At 37.2% G+C, this 17,623-nt stretch overlaps 1 protein-coding gene across 1 annotated transcript in view; it reads right to left on the bottom strand.

Annotated features, from left to right (window-relative positions):
• TPP2 (tripeptidyl peptidase II) overlaps positions 1-16,769 on the bottom strand; it is a 50,479-nt gene extending 33,710 nt beyond the window's left edge. The window contains exons 1-14 of the mRNA XM_009880579.1: positions 16,764-16,769; positions 16,165-16,293; positions 14,907-15,002; positions 14,389-14,493; positions 13,543-13,667; positions 12,662-12,825; positions 10,466-10,620; positions 9,342-9,418; positions 8,715-8,842; positions 6,704-6,803; positions 4,390-4,538; positions 4,145-4,260; positions 2,353-2,521; positions 883-1,040 (exon numbers count right to left, since the gene is read on the bottom strand). Of these exons, the coding sequence (XP_009878881.1) occupies positions 883-1,040; positions 2,353-2,521; positions 4,145-4,260; positions 4,390-4,538; positions 6,704-6,803; positions 8,715-8,842; positions 9,342-9,418; positions 10,466-10,620; positions 12,662-12,825; positions 13,543-13,667; positions 14,389-14,493; positions 14,907-15,002; positions 16,165-16,293; positions 16,764-16,769 (1,677 nt within the window). The remainder of the gene's footprint in view (positions 1-882; positions 1,041-2,352; positions 2,522-4,144; positions 4,261-4,389; positions 4,539-6,703; positions 6,804-8,714; positions 8,843-9,341; positions 9,419-10,465; positions 10,621-12,661; positions 12,826-13,542; positions 13,668-14,388; positions 14,494-14,906; positions 15,003-16,164; positions 16,294-16,763) is intronic.
• Positions 16,770-17,623: the final 854 nt, after the last annotated feature.

Below are 17,623 nucleotides of genomic sequence, written 5' to 3'. Positions count from 1 at the left end.
ATCATTTTGCTAAAATGTTCTCAGTGGTACCATAGAAAACTTGCAACTCTAAGCACCTTAAGCAAGTCACTTCTAAAAACCAAGCTGGTATCATCTTCATTATGATCAACTACAGTGCAATGGAAACATTTCAATGTCAATATAATGTTTGGGATAAGGGCAGAGAGGGCTGAAAAATATTTTTGTTGGCGGGTTTCTTTTGCAGCAGTGAAAGAGGATGGTTGGGAGAGAAAATGAGAAATTTTATGGTATTAAATTTGTTCAAATTTGAATGTAGCTGCTCAAAGTCAGCAAAATGCTTCTGCTGTACACAGCCATTCTTCATACACATTTTTCTCCTTCACCTTCCAAAATGAGACAGGGTAGAGGTGAGGAAACAAGAAAATAGGTTGCATCACTGTACTCAAGCAACTCTTCAAGGTAAAGCAAAATCTTGGGTTCATATAAGACAGCATGGCAACACCACAAAAGCTAGGCCAGTCCTTAAGCCACCACTGAGACACGAAAATATCTAAGACCTCATAAAAACACAACTCTCTATCCTCAATAATAATACAGGACTGAGTCATACAGTCAAAGGTGAAAATATATCCAGAGAAAAAAACCCCTTTGATGAATAGTTATTTATTTGGTTTGTATTTTCTATATGCTTTTATCTTTTAAACACAGATATTTAAAGTCCCACTGGTATGTGCTATACAATACTGTATAGCATAACTATTGCTGAACCCTGGATTCAGCCTGTATAGTGAAATGGAGTGTGGCAGTATTTTCTGGTCTGTACAGCACACAGCTTTTAATTCCTTAAAAATTACTTCTACAAAAAGTCAATAGAGACCACAAGATCACACAATCTTGCTTAGAACACCAATACTTCAATACCTCTGTATAATGTAGTCCTTCTCTCAGGCCACGTGGATCCACACGAACATTTATGTGTCGACACTGGTTCATAAGCTCTAAATGACTAGGACACTGGACCCATGGTGCATTTGAAGTTAAAGCTAAATGAAGCTGGAGAGATATTCTTTCAGTGTTTTCTGTCAAGAAACAAATTTAAAAAACAGTTCAATAACACAACCTTAGCTTAATTTTCAGACATTTCATTACATCTTTGTTAGGTAAAGAGCACTCTTATCAGATGTTATTCCCTCATAGGTACATGAGAAGCAATAAAAGCTCAAAGAGAACCTCAACAGACAGACTGATGAGAGCAGCCTCCCTTAACCTCTTACTACAGTTTCTCAAACTCGGTCCTGTTGAAGACAACAGATATTGCACAGAAATAACAATTGGACAGGCACTAGGGAAACAACATCATGCTACAAGCCAGTCATCCATTGCAAATGTCTACCTGTTTTCAGGTTGTTTTCTTCCTGCAGAAAAGTCTATTGTACGACTATTTTATTTCTCCATGTCATACAGTAAATTTTAAAAGCACTAACTGCAATGTAACTTGTCAAACAACTAAGCTGCTCTGAGTCAGTAACCTGTCCTGATTCATATCCGTTCTTCCCCTAAATAAACTCATTCCTTTGTCACATGCCAACCTTCCTGGGGATCACTGGTTTTAGGAAAGGAGTTAGTATCAGTAACAAGCTGGATCACAGTAACATGGATCACTCTTTGAATATAGTGTAATACAGTCTCTCAGTGAGTTCCACTTTGTATTTAATAAAGTAAAGCAGGGCAAAATGGTTTATGGAGAAAAGATGTCAAACCTTATTTTGATTTGCACAAGTTACTTTTACCCCCTGTTAGTAACTAACTAAAACCTGTACCAATTCCTGTTTTGCCTTCAGATATATTTATGTTTATCCATTATTAACATACTGAATGCAAGTCTAGTTTGTTAAACTAAGATTTTTCTCAGGTTGTAGAAACTCAGACAAAGTCTAAGTCTAGAATTTATAGTCTTTAAATAACTGAGAAACTAATTTCTGGGTAAGTTCTTTCATCTTTAGAACAGTAATCATTCTTTGTCAAGAGTTATCTACAATAAAAACCTTGCAGTTCTACAATTTCATGAAACATTAGGGATATTTGAGATTTTTTCCGTATTTTTCCCTGGCCCCATAACTTTGCTTTAAAATTCTTCAGAACAAAGAGAAATCCCTTTTTTTCAGTGAGAGAAAGCATGAAGCGACAAGCATGGAAGTACTGCAGTTTTAAGTCTGAGTTTAGAATAGAAAAGCTGTTTAGCTGCAGGCCTTCATTTACCGTGAAATTTAGAATTGCACTTACTCCTTTTACAGTACAGATTCCTATCCCTCCTCATTATCATAGCTTTTTTGTTTGAAGATTACACTTTATTCCCATCCCCCCTACCCCACATACAAAACCTCTTTCTACCTGTATTCTCAGGAAAGACAGGTTCTATGCCAACCCCATGATCAGAAGGTGCAGCTATCTGGGCAGGATCTCTGAGGTAGATTCCACGGTTGCTGCCGACAGTAACCGTAAAGCCTATGTTACTTGTGAATGATGAATTCTGAATGAGGTAGTCATAGGCTTTATCAACCTGTTAGAAAGAACACATTCTAAATAAACAAATTTCAACTTAATAGTAATTCATGCATATTATCTTCAATATGAAGTGTTCAACAAGCCCAGCAACAAAGAGTGAAGTAACTCACGTGCTACCTGAGCTACACTGATTGCCCCTTACACGATATGATACTCGGTATAGAAGTCAGACAACATTTTCAGTCTGCAACAGCCACACAGAGCACAGAAAGCCAACATTAAAAAAAAAAAAAAACCAAAAACAAACAACAAGACAACAAATCTCCTTTCCTATAGATCCATCAAAAGATGCATAACAAAAGTTTTCAGAGATGACTTCAAAGGCCCAGACCTATTACACTAATTTAGATGTCTTTCTCAAATGTTGAGCAACACTAGTTAAGTATTTAAACCTTTTATACAATATAAGAAACTGAGTAGTTTAAAAGAGACAAGCAACATCTGATGCCCCTAAGTTTAATAATGATGAGAAATAAGAGAATCAGGTCATGAAATCCAGCCCTGGATTTAAGTAAATAAGCTGTCACAGTAAACCTGGATGACAAGTTCACCTTTTTGTTTCAAAAAGACATCCTTCTATCTCTCTTTTTACTCTACTGACTTCAAAAATCTTAACATGCCCTTCTACTTCACGTTGAGCTACCTTCACCAGCAGAGATCAGGGCACTCTCCTTTGGGAAGGGTGCACGTGAAACAGCCTCAGTCTCCCAGGTAAGAGTTTTAACACACGCTTTAATCACAGACTACTAAATCATAAGATATGACTGGTGCATTTCATTTTTCTGTGGCAATGTTTTTTATTCGATATGGCTATCACCATTGTTGCCTTCTGTATCAGACTCAGTGTTACAGATGTGCTTAGCGCATGTTACGTACTAGGTTCTAGCATCTCCAGAACATGAGTTTAGGGCTAAGCATTTAATATCTAGCATCTTTAAGCATGAGAGTGAAATCACAGTTCCTCTGTTTGGCGAGGATGGGAGTGACTGTCGGCAAAAACCAGCAGCAGCTCTTTAAGAACCTAAGCTTATGCATAGGGAGACTGTCATTCACTGTGCCTTCATCATACAAAGGATCATATCACAGATTTCCAAGCTACTTAGAAGTCCACAGGATACAATGAACACTTAGACTTTTCAGTGCACGCCCAGAGCAAAGTCACCACGCAACTGCAGCTGTACTGCTTTGTGAACCAGTGTGGGTATCTCTGTATTTTCACTGCCCGGAATCTACAGTTCAAGCTTTTGTCTGCACAGAACAAGTTCAGATCTCTCTGACAATAGCACAAAAACTTTTTGGACATTAGGACAGACTGTGGGCATCCAAATCCACATGTGGGTGATAAATCCCCGCATCCCACTTTTATGTTCACATACCTTTTTGATCAGTCTAAGAATGTGCCTAGTTAACACATTTATTCTACAGAAACTGCATGCTGAAACTGAAAGAACCGTCTTCTTCCTCCTCCCCTCCCACTACATTCCCTTCTCTCTCAATCAGATCTGAAAATCGGGTAAAAAAAGCAAACTGAGTAAGCACATCTAGAAAGCTGCTCTTTTTTCGTGGGTTAGTTTTCCACTGGCAGTTATTTATATTATGCTGGGGTTTTTGCAAATACCTGAATAATACCATGTCCTTGTGCAAATACTTCTATGTTGTCAGCTTTCACTGCAGTATTTTCTAAAGCTCTTCGGACAGAATGAACAGTGTAATGAATATCATTAGCTTTGAGTCCTGCAATTAAAAATAAGGGTATTATTATATAAAAAAATAATCTGAAAGTTAGAGCATTTTTTTTTTTAGAGGAAAAAGTATCTAATCTCTCTTAGACGACGCATCTATAATAAAATTGTAGCACATTACCTGACAATACTAATGCAATGCCTCCACATGCATTGGGAGAAGACATGGATGTGCCATTCATGAGTTGTGTTCCTCGCAGAGTCCAGTTTGGAACAGAAGCAATAGCACCTCCTGGGGCACTGATACTTACTCCAAGGGCTCCATCAGTGCTGGTGTTAAAACAGAATAGTTGAAAAACAAACATTTTTTTCTGCACACTTTATCTTGAAGTTATCCATGCACTTAAAAAAAAAAATAACTTTGGCTTTAGGGAACATTCACAAGTATATTACCCAAGAAAAAGCATGCCACTAAGTAACAATTTAAAATGTCACATTAATCATCAGCTATGCCTGATTGACAGTGAAAGTTTTCTAAGCTTTTACTCCTTCAATACTCTTCACCAGGTTTCAGTTTAGTCAGCAGAATATCTTCGGGGATTTGAATCAGAAAATGCATGCAAATAAACCTATTAAACACTTCAATACCTAAATTAGTATTCCACACAGCCTATTTAAGAGTTATTATTTTTAAGGAAAAACAGTAAAAGGGAGAGGAAGACTAGAAAAGATCAAAAATCCAAATCTCTAATCTTGCATGTTGACACTTCACTACCAGGTCAAATTCTGAATTACAGTACAGAACCTGAGACAAGCTGAGCAAGGGGAGAAGACAAAAACCAGAATGTTGTTGTGTGGATCAGGACCAGCTGCGCCTAAGCCACCTTTCTTTGTTGCCCAAGTATATTCAAGAAAGGAGCAAGCACCTATGACACAGTTAAAGCAGCATCTGGTTTTCAACTGTATGAGCCAGATATATTCCATCTTCCTTGCTCTGGATAGACAGAATTGTACCACTCGAATAAGGACAGCACTAGGCCTGAGCTATTAAGTTCTGTGGAGAGACTGGGTATTTTAGGGCATTTATATCCCACGCTAACAGCTTCATATGTCTAAAATCTGTCTCAAATCAGAGTACTCTCAGTATGACACTGTAATGTAACGTTTGGACGTATTTTATGACCACCCTATATAAATAACAGGTTCTGTATCATGACACTTCTGGCCAAGCAGTGCACCGCGTATCTGCCTGAAAACTTCTACTGCTTACTCGGACAGACTGATCCCCCACCCCGAGACTGCTCCGGCAAAGCTTTAGGAACCCTCCAGTCACCTGCTTGTTGCACTCTACACAAGGGGAACACTCCTTTGGCCAGACTTGAGCATATTTCAGCTGAAATATGCTCATTCTGACTATTTTACAATGTGAAGTGACAAAGCACACAAAATATAGTTTTCACATATATATATGTGGGCTTGCATGTATACCAATATTAATTATAAATCTTTCTCCCTTTGTCAGCTGAATGCAGAGACCACATTTCTCTTTTCCCTTCATGAAACATGACAATTCTACATAATCAGGTTCTTGTAACAATATACTTGCCTGCAAATACACAAACAGCATGACAGCTAACTTTAAAGCCCAATGCTAATGGAGAAGCATTTGCTACATAACCAGTAAATAAACCAAGGACCAAACTCAAGCTATGTTTATTATTTTTTCCTTCACCCAATCCTACTGTAGGCTAAACTACAAAAGACAATATACAGTAAATCGATGCCTCACAAGAACAATTCCAAAGACTAAACACAGGCAAGAAGTCAGGAAGAGACGCTATTTTTTTTAGTTCTTTTGGCTACCACATTGCTATCAAATGCTTCTGAGACATGAAATAAAAATTGAAGTTTTCGTTGCCCCAAAATTTTCTTTTATAGATCTTTGAGATAATTTTCTATAATGTGGGGTAGAACAGTATTTTTTTCTGCCTACTCACACCTCTAGTGGACTCAAGCAAAACTCTCGAGTAAGTTGTGCCATCACAGCAATGTCACTGAAACCAGACGTAACATCACTGCAGTAACAGTGGTGTAGTACAGAGTGACAGTATTTCAACACTAACATAACAGTTCACTACACTACACTAACTTACTGAAATAAATGCTATGGAAAAAATCCTCTGAAAAAATGAATTTCAGAAGAACAAATTTCCAAACAACTTTTCAACAACTTTTATCCTCTCTGAATAGGTTTGCGCTCATCAAATACACCTTCCTGAAACATACAGGTTGTGATGAGGCAGTTCAGTGGTCTTCCCCCTCTCCCAGGAGTTCTGCAGCCCGACATACAAAGGCTTTCCAAGAAGAGCAGGCTACCTATGCTCTTCCCATGGGAAAGAAATACTTCTATTCTGGTATTAACGACGCACTTTTAGATTTTGAATTATATAATCTCAACCTCAAAGTAACAAATTTGTTCTTTTAGTATAACCTACCTAGGCCCTCTGGATGACCAAGTATATTGATTTGCTGGCAATTTTTCTCTTAAAGAGTATTCAGCAACCATCATGTCAGGTGATACATAGGCACCAACACCTGTAAAAAATATTCAAGCATTTTAGACGTACAATGAATTTTTATTAAAAGCAAAAATGAAACATTTCTGTGTTTTAAATTCATTATGAGAAGAATTTTTGCTTTACATTTAAAAATGGAAACACACATTTTCCATCTCATTAAATCCAGATATTTTTACAAGGAAGTATAAAGCAGCATGCTATGCAGTAACAATGCTGATGGTCAACTGTATAATATTAAAACATTAAGTAAAGTTCAAATTTTCATTTTTATACAACTGGAATAAAATATATTCACTCTCTACATTTCTTTCAAAACTGATCACTCAGACATCTCCATTCTCTCCAACACCCCTTTGGCTGTGTTTACACTGTTACAAACTACACTCCCCCATACCTCAAAGCAATGTACATGAGTTGGTTCTTGTCTACATGGCTCACAGCTACACCACCTGGAGCAGACTGCCACATCCACACAGCCCAAACATAGTAATGAGACAGTCATTACTTTCCTGTGTATCAGTCCAAAGTGCCCAGAGCATGTAACTGACTACGTCAAAGCCTGCTAAAGTCGTATTTTTAGAACACGATGCAAGAATGCACATTGCATCCATGCCATGTACCTATTCTAAAGTGCACGCTCCATTTTCTTTATGGCACAAGCACTACCAGGATGGTAGAAAACTACCATACCAAACTGATAAACAAATGTGGCAAGGTCCACGTCCATCCTGCCTGTGTGAAGTAAGCCAACTTGTCAACTGTATTTTGCTTTATCCTCAAAAAACAACAAAAAACCACCACCCTATCTGGTTCACTCCAGACGGAGGACAAGGAGCAAGCTCCTTTTGCATGCAGAGTGAATGATCACCCAGTCTCTAGAGTGACACAACAAGTAGGTTGAATTGACCAAGTAGATGCACTGTAGCAGCAAAGTCAACGCAGAACTGAAAATGGCTTGTTAGTTCCAGTTCCAAGCCCCAGTCTCAGTAGTGGAGTAACTGCAGATTACCTTTTAGAAAGCAATCAGCATTAATTCTACTAGCTGTCCTGAAATACTGTCTCTCCAACTTTCAAGTGTACATGCTAGTCTCCTTGCATGAGAATTCTGAGATTTAATAAGCGTCTTGGGTAACACAGTAATGCAGCATCAGAGAATTTATATAAAAATTAAGACTAGGGAAGTTAACCCCAAATGCTAGACATGTTGCTAAGTCTTACACCTTAATCTATCGCTGAAATATCAAAAACATACACTAACCCATCAGAAAAAACAATTCTTATGCCAGTAATATACTTGCACAGAAGTGGCACTGCAGCTGAAAGAATTCTTCCCCTAGAAGGACTTGTCTAGGGCACGTCATGGGATTATTTTATACTCAAGTTTAAAAGCTTTCTTTCACTACAAATAGCAATGAAGAGTATTTGCTGAAGACAGATGATTTAAAACTGTGGTTCCAACAATTCAGAACGCATTACAAAACTTTCCAGAAGATGAATTAGAATCCAACTTGCTTATATTTTTTACAGGTTGCATTTAACAGCAGCTAATAATCTGAGTGAAGCGGTCTGCTCAGACAGTTACAGTTAAAAAAATAATTTTGGAATCTTCAAATAGGTCAGACCACAAAGGCTTTTTTTGCAAATTTTATACAAAGCCACAACAAATCAAGACCGCGTACTTCCTACCTCTGTTTTCCACATAAGTAAGGGCTTGAATTGTAAGAAGATAACAATCTAAAATTTTTACACCAAAGCATACAGCAAGCGCTTCCCTCAGAATTAATCTTGTAGCTCCGTAGTCTTTGATACTTTTTTAGATTTAGTCCAGCAATCAACTGATGATCTCAAACATGTAACACAAGTACACAACTTGAAAAGACAGAAACTGAATAATGTCATTTTTTTTTTTTTAAAACAAATTATTTACCTATTACACTAGATGTAGTTCCACCAGGACATCCTACCGTAGAAAGGCAAGGGCCATTATTTCCTGCACTTGAAACATAGATTATGTTGTGTTTCCACACTGCTTCATTAATTACTTCACAAATTCTCCTGACATAAGAGGAAAAAAATGAAGTCATTTAATCAACAATACTGCTTTCTTCCCACAGGGCAAAATTCCCACTTCTAATAGTATCTCTGTGACCAGTCACAGAAAAATAATATTATGCAGCCTGCTTCCCACACCTAGCAGAGGCGGTTCCACTACAGAGGCTGACCACAAAAAATACCTTCTGGTTTTAAAGAGGAGTAACAGTTATGTAGCAATATTTCGTCTTCAGAAAAGCCCTAGAGATTATGTCATGTTCTAACTACAAAAATTCTTTACTATTCTAAAATATTCTTTGTATTATAAATCAATAGCACTTTCTATAGGCTTACTTAACTTTCGAAGATATTTAAAAATGTAAACTGCAACAGTTCAATGTATATGAATCATTTGGGCCTGGACAATTCATTCTTAACGACAGTTCATTTACACAAAGCTCAACAAACATAATTCCACTTCTGTGATATTAAAATATCCTATATTAACCACAGTAGTACTCACCCAGAATTTGGCCAATGTGTTGCCTCTCCATAGCTATAGTTGACAAGATCACATTTGTATTTTATTGCTTCTATCATCTGTTAAAGTAAAAATAAAAGCCAAATTACATACTAGTCATAGAATAAGTCACTTAAGGAATTGCAAAAAAACATCTGCTTAAACTGATGTGCTACAAATCTAAGAAAAAGGGATAAATTTCTTTTGACTCTACAAAAGAAAATAATTTAAGTTACTTCAATCAGTTATTTAAGTGGTATTTTCCAAGTGAATAAATAGAATAAAACACCCCACTTTCTGGGCAGTCTTATTCTTGCCATGTTCCAAACCATAAAGTAATACATTAGTCTAAGAGAAAACTGCAGACATCATTAGTATTCTCTCAAATGTCTGTCCTCAATAACATAAAATTCTTTCCTGTGCAGTCTGGTTAAATTCCAAAAGGTCACAAAAACATCACTGTACATCTTCATGTTGCTACAGCAAAATATTCTATGGGCCACAAATATAATTTTCTGTTTTCAGTTCTTTTTCCTGTGTAAAATTTTTCCCCATCAATTCACTATAGGGAAAAGGCCTTGGGCCTTTCATCGTTAAGAAGAATGATATTTTTCCTCACTCTTAAGAAACGGAGTTAAAGCAAACTCAGCCACATGGGTAGATACTTGTGTCTATTATAGATTTATTTAAGCATTCTATGGTTATCTAAGCAACTATAAACATAAAAAACCTATACTCACAACATAGAATAAGGAACTTTAAATAACCATACAAGTAACTTAGGCCATGTCTCAGGCTAGCCAGACACACGGCAAGTCAATCAATCTGAAAAACCCTGGAAGTGCTCAATGCAACCTAAGTCTTGTTCTATATTAAAACACTAGTCTTAATAGTCTTAAGATATGTTTTCAAATATGTTCTGGTTGATTTTGTGCATTTTTTTCATTGGGTTATTTTTAGTTTGGATTTGGGGGGGGGGGTGGCATTTGGTTAGGGGTTTTTTTGTTGGAATTATTCTAGAACCATAAAAACATGGCCTATAAGCAAGTAGAGCAGAAAGTGTTCCACAATATTCTACAATTAAGTCACACTGCTGAGATCAATCATTTATTCAATGAAATACCCACAGCTCTTATTAGACCAGTGCCAGTTTCCATTGTACTTAGTCTCGTATCGCCAATTTTGATTGCAAGAATCTGAGCTCCAGGAGCCACACCATTCCGTTCTGGTTCTTCTGGAAAGTATCCAGCTGCAATACTAGCCACGTGTGTTCCATGTGCTCCTGAGGAAATGAAAAGCTGCATCACTGTACGTTTAGTGAACTTCATTTATACCAACTTAATATCCTACAGCTCAATTAATTTTCACCTATTGAGCTGTAAGTACATAAATCCAATCAGTGGCCAGTCACAAATGGTGTTGTTCCCCAGGGCTCCGTATTGAGGCCAGTTCTGTTTAATATCTCTATCAATGATCTGGACGAGGGGATCAAGTGCACCCTCAGTAAGTTTTCAGATGACACCAAGTTGGGTGGGAGTGTTGATCCGTTTTAGGTTAGAAAAGCCCTACAGAGGGATCTGGACAGGCTAGATCAGTGGGCTGAGGCCAGTGGTATGAGGTTCAACAAAGCCAAGTGCCGGGTCCTGCACTTGGGTCACAACAACCCCATGCAGCACTAGAGGCTTGGGGGAGAGTGGCTGGAAAGCTGCTCGGCAGAAAAGGACCTGGGGGTGCTGGTCGACAGGTGGCTGAATATGAGCCAGCAGTGTGCCCAGGTGGCCAAGAAGGCCAACAGCATCCTGGCTGTTATCAGGAATAGTGTGGCCAGCAGGACTAGGGAAGTGATTGTCCCCCTGTACTCGGCACTGGTGAGGCCCCACTTCAAATACTGTGTCCAGTTTTGGGCCCCTCACCACAAGAAAGACATTGAAGCACTGGAGCATGTCCAGAAAAGGGCAATGAAGCTGGTGAGGGGTCTGGAGGACAAGTCTTACAGAAAGCAGCTGAGGGAACTGGGGCTGTTTAGCCTGGAGAAAAGGAGGCTGAGGAGAGACCTTATTGCTCTCTACAATTACCTGAAAGGAGGTTGCAGTGAGGTGGGGGTCGGTCTCTTCTCCCAAGTAACAACTGACAGGACAAGAGGAAATGGCCTCAAGTTGTGCCAGGGGAGGTTTGGGACGGATATTAGGAAAAACTTCTTCACTGACTGTGTTATCAAGCATTGGAACAGGCTGCCCAGGGAAGTGGTTGAATCACCATCTCTAGGGGTATTTAGAAGATGTGTAGCTGAGGGACATGTTTTAGTGGTGGACTTGGCAGTGTTAGGTTAAGAGTTAGACTCAATCTTAAGGGTCTTTTCCAACCTAAATGATTCTGTGATTCTATAATATGAGCGAGTAAACAGCAGCAATCTGCAAAATAAAACAGCTTTTTGAGGGGAGAAAGGGAGGCAGCAGGCAGAGAGAAAGGAAGTATTAACTTAATTCCACTAACAAAAGTTAATTAAAAGGCTCAACACTTCCAACTCAGTTAGGAAAATTATACCTGAGATGACTCAGATAGTGGAGATTAAGAAAAAAAATAGAAATAAAATTGCACAGAAGTATAAAAAGGAGACTCTCAAAAAAATTACAATTGATTTAGAAACCAGAATTGCTTCTGTAGTTCTACTGAGACAGGATAGTTTCATGAGAAATTAAGAGCATTTTTCAAATCAAATACCACCATAACTACTCAGGATGCTTCCAAAACAAAACATGATTACATAAAGAATACACAAACATGGCTTCAGAGTGGTTGGAGCTACAGTTATAGTGACACTTCCCACCACAAAAAAGTTTGGATAAACCAAAATAAAGATTAATACCCCTTTTGCTCATGGATGTCTTATTTAAGATTCTTAAATTATACACACACAAAGGACAGCAACTAAAAATCAGTCATCATCCTATATTTAAGAAACAAAAGAAAAAAGGTACTTTGAAAGAAGGTTCTCTCTATTTTAGGCTTTGAGATGCAGAAACATCTCAAAGGGTACCTAAGTATACGCACCATGTATACATGCATATGAACACAAAATCGACAATATTTCAGACAAAAACACAAGCAAGTTTGGAAATAAGATGCCATTATAGGCTTAGTTCAGGCAATCTGAACATTGATCTTGATTGCCATAGTAACAAACACTGTATTAAGACAGCTGTCTTGAGCCACCCCAAGCATCAGAATCAGGACACAATACAAATTGCTGCTTCTCATGATACCTAGTCAGCAGCAAAATTTTATTACAATTATTTTCATTTATTACAATTATTTTCATTTACCTCCACTTGTCACAATGGAAAGAAGGTTTCCATCATCATATATATTCACAGAATAATTCAACATCTCAGATGTTCCAAAAGATCCATATTCCTGAGCCTCTTTGTAGGTTCTCAGCACTGTACAGGTAGTTAAATCACCACTCTCACTTGTATCTATGCAGGCTCTGTTGACAAAAAACAAAAAAAAAAAGGGCAATTTTCCAGCTGCTGTAAACTTTTGGTTATCTCCCCTCCCAGCAAAGAGTACCACAAACACTTCAAGCAGCCTGGTTCTGTGTTTATGGGATCTTACCTCTTTAAGTCAATATTTTTAAATCTGGTTGTTTACACTTAGATTCAGAAACTACAAAGATCTCCAAATAAATTGATTTTCAAATGCTACTAAATTCAAATAAATCTGTCTTGGAAACACAAGCATATGGAAATTCAGGCGATTTCTTCACAGAATAAGTTTTACTAGAGCTAGCTGGTACACAAACATTTGAAGTCTTACCCACTGTTTTGTATGATGCACATTATCAGTCAAGAAAAGTGCCATAATACATCCTGAAGTTTGTGCAAAGACTCCTGTTTTTGGTTTGGGTTTGTTTTTTTTTCCTACCACCAATGGATATTCAAAGCAATTTTACTCTGCCTCAGAAGAAAATCCCACAAGTTTACACCTTCTATCATGCTGTCTTTAATAAGACTACATTCTACCCCATCTTCATTTGGGATCCGAACTTTGTCATGAAACTCAAGTAATACAGCAGGATTATTTTAAAGCAAATAATATTTAAGACCTCTATATGGAGGGTAGATTTCAAAGTTAATACAGTCTTCAATACAAGCTGTTGTTTTATGTGTAGAAGCAGCCATTTTAGACAAGTTTAGGCATTTACCTCCAGGTCTCACCATCATTCCATACCAGACAGTCATATACTGGGCCAGGATCACTATATTTTTTCTCAAAAGAATTCAACAGTTCCACTTGATTTTGAAGTTCTTCCTTTATTAGCTTATTTACCTAATAAGGCAAGAAAAATACAGTTAGAGTATTTCTAAAATTATTACAAGATAGGCAATCCTATATTCTTTTCTGATGCTACACATTTGTTCTGATATTTCATCAAGAATGCAAGATTACCCTAGGAGTCACAAACATCTAGAAGTTCAATGGTCTTCAACAATGAACAGTGTATTTTTGGCCTATTACATACAACTATTTCCAACTTCTGTTAATTGTAACATTTAAAGCCCTAATGTTTTTTACAGATTGTTAAATGATACAGAAGTGACCTGAGGCATTTCTGATACTTCACTGAAATAGTACCTAGTTTACAAGAGAAAGGACACATTTAGAAGATTCCAACTTTGAATATAGCAAGGATGACAGCCTCAAAAATAACATATTAAATTAAAAATAAAATTTACAAAAAAATATGCTACAAAGTATTTAAAATAATACCCTTTTCATATTTGACAACAAGTTTAGAAAGTAAACAACACTAAGTAATACCCTTTTCATATTTGACAACAAGCTTAGTGTTGTTTACTTTCTAAACAAGTCAAACAACCATACATACACAGATGTTTTAAATTAATCAGAAGATACACTGGTACATTATCTGCCAAAATAATCTCAAGTATCTTTCATTCATTCACCTAACAAAATATTTTAATCCTCTCAACCAGTAACAAATTGTTGCAAACAACAGGTTTACAAATTTATTTAGACTTACACAAACCTGGGAGGGAGAGCTATGAGCAGCATCAAATTCTTCTTGTTTTCTACAGGCTTCTGCTAGAGCCAGTCTTTGAACAGGATCCCAGAGCTTTTCCTTGCGTTCTTTCTGTAAAATAAAACCAGGTTCCTCAATATATCATCAAATCCACCTGTCAAAGTATGAAGACTACAAAACCAATTTTAAAATTCTGATTTGAGACACAAAGGCTGAAAAAGTTCAATACATTACTATAAATAAACATCAGTTGCTACACCGAAAAAAGAAACGGGTATCAGTAATTTCTAGACTTTTTGCCTCAATGGACCATTGTGAGGAGGACCACTGGGTCACCTCCTGTTGTTCTGAAAAATCACAGAAGAAATGGATCATGTCAAAACTAAACAAAAATGAGAGACAGAATAGCTCTCAAGAGCTGGCTAGCAGCCTATGTGTCTTAATAAGTCACATACTGCAGTCTCCTAGAAGAACTTACGAATCAGAACACTGAAATACACCAGAAGCAAAATGTAATTCCTTACCTGAATCCTCTCCTTAAGAGCTTTAGGATAGATATCATAACCATTTTTTATGCCAATGTGATATTTGCCTGAGGGATTTACCCAGTTTGCTGGAATCTACAGAAAAATATATTCAGAAATAGGTTAACTAATGGCGTCAAAAAAATTAAAAATAAACCAACACCGTGTAAGAAAGCTTAAGAGAACAGACTTGCAAATATTGCCAATTTAATTCCCTGTCTCTACAACAGTAACTACTGTGCTAAGTTTCAACAACATGACATGGAAATTTCAATCCGATTCCAAAGGAATCAGTATCAATTCATGAGAGACTGCCACTGAACATCTTGAAGTATCAGCTGCCCTGACACTTTACTTTTAAAACTTATAGCCCCAGCCGTGACTTTATTGGGTAGGGGTCTATGGAAACAATAGCACTATAAATGAAAAGAAGCATCCTGGCATAAAGGGGTATTATGGTTAGAGGTCATGACAAACATCTGAATGTCTAATTTCATATCTTACTGCAGTTTAGACTCTCAGTGGATCAGATCCACTATTCCTAGTGACAGCACAAGAGAGCAACAGATTCACCTTTACAAGCATATTCTGTGCCAAATTCAGAAGAAAGCTGATAGCATGGAGAGACCCAAAGCTTTGATTGCCCCCAGATCACCTCATCAATCTAACCAGGCAAACATGAACATGACAGTAACATCAGCAGTTCTACATAGCTGAGACCTCTTCTAGATCTTACCTTATTCTTTCTGAAATCCCCACACCATTTCTATTCATAGTGAGAATGCAGTGAGCCTACAGCTAAGTCCTCACAGATTTTTCAGTCTCTAGAACTATTTACCACAACCTTAACATGATTCCTCTTGGAGTTTATACAAATGTGGAAAATACTACCACTTTTAAAGACAGAACCATGTCTGATATTTTTAAAGTATATTAGCATGTTTTCTTCAGCCAACGTCCAAAACTATATCAGATACTGATTTGAACAAAGTAACTAAATGATTATCAAGCCCCAAACAAAACTATGTACACACCCCATTCGGCTATAGGGGATATTAAACATAAAGACATATGAAAGGGAAAGAAAATGTGAAGCAACCCATATGAAGATGATTACATGTAATACTAGTTTTGGATAAGATCTAGTTAAAAGGAATTAAGTTCTGCAGAGATCAAAATAGGTGCTAAATATGTTGTTAAACATAAAGAAAGAAAGAAAAAGATCCTCAGCGGTGTCTCTGTACCACCAAATACTCACCTTTAAAGTTCTTCCAGAAAGACCGGTAATTTCCCCATCTTTAGGTTCTACAATGGTGCACGTAGTTACATCACCACTGCCTGTTGTATCAATTATATCAATTATCTTGGGTTTCCCATCAGTTGTAATCTGAAAACATGAGCACAGAAAAATTGAAAATGTAGTTGATTACCCTTTAGCATACAAACCAGGAAAATTTTCATTTTTATTAATAAAAATAATAAACTTTCTTAAGCACCCAACCTTTAACTGAAGGTCATAAACCCAACTTGAAATTAGTCAAATTTTCAATGAGCTACGAGTAATGTGTCCATCTTTCTGGTTTATACAAATTCACTAACTCATTTTTAAAAAAGATTTAGGAAAGAAACAAGTAAGCACATTGTATCAATTTAAAACCAAAACTAAATTTGCAAATCCATTTGCAAACATTACTATTTGCGTTTAAACGATTTGCTGCATTGTTTCCATCCCACCATTCTGGCCAAATTTTAGAGTAACGAGTGCACAACTCTAACAAAATGAAAGGTGCTGAAGTACGTGCACTTAAAGGTTTGAGTCTCTCAACTGAGCTTAAACCTAAAAGGAACACAAGTTACCGTCATCTTATTTTTCCTGTTTCAAGGATTCTGCCTCATGTTTTAGTCAAACTGACGTGTTTGAAGCCACAGCTATATACACTTAATACTGTGTAAGGAGTGTTTTTACCAGGAGAAAGAGAGCTGACCAGCAAAAAAGAGTGTACAAGCATAAACTTAAAGCCTCCTCAAATTAAATGAAACTAGCACTGATGGATTTACAGTAGTTGCAGGCAACTAAACAACATCAAAAAAGAAAACACTAACCTAAAGTTCCTTTCACCTAGAAGAACCTTCTACACAATTACCAAGAGTATGATTAAGATTTTTTTTGAAATATTTAGCAAAAATCTTCAATGTTATCTTCTTGTAATAACATACTTCATCTAGTAAGTATTATATGAGTTCATACAGCAAATAAACTATACTCCATATACAGTAGTATTTGCTTGAACGGCTATATCAACTCAGAGGGACAGACCATCTCACCTATGAAGACAGGCTGAGAGTTGGGGCTGTTCAGCCTGAAGAAGAAAAGGCTCCAGGGAGACCTTATTGCAGTCTTCCAATACTTAAAGAGGGCTTATAAAAAAGATGGGGACAGGCTTTTTAATAGGGCCTGTAGCAATAGTACAAGAGGTAATAGTTTTAAACTAAAAAAGGGTAGGTTCAGACTACATATAAGGAAGAAATTTTTCACAACAAGGGTGATGAAACAGTGGAACAGGTTGCCCAGAGAGGTGGTGGATGCCCCATCCCTGGAAACATTCAGGGCCAGGTTGGACGGGGCTCTGAGCAACCTGATCTAGTTGAAGATGTCGCTGCTCATTGCAGGAGGGGTTGGACTAGATGACCTTTAAACGTCCCTTCCAACCCAAACC

The sequence above is a fragment of the Charadrius vociferus genome, unplaced genomic scaffold (genome assembly GCF_000708025.1).
Source record: "Charadrius vociferus isolate BGI_N301 unplaced genomic scaffold, ASM70802v2 scaffold180, whole genome shotgun sequence".
Classification (NCBI taxonomy): Eukaryota; Metazoa; Chordata; class Aves; order Charadriiformes; family Charadriidae; genus Charadrius; species Charadrius vociferus.
Note: the sequence above shows the minus strand (reverse complement) of the source record. Positions and strands in the feature narration are given on the sequence as shown.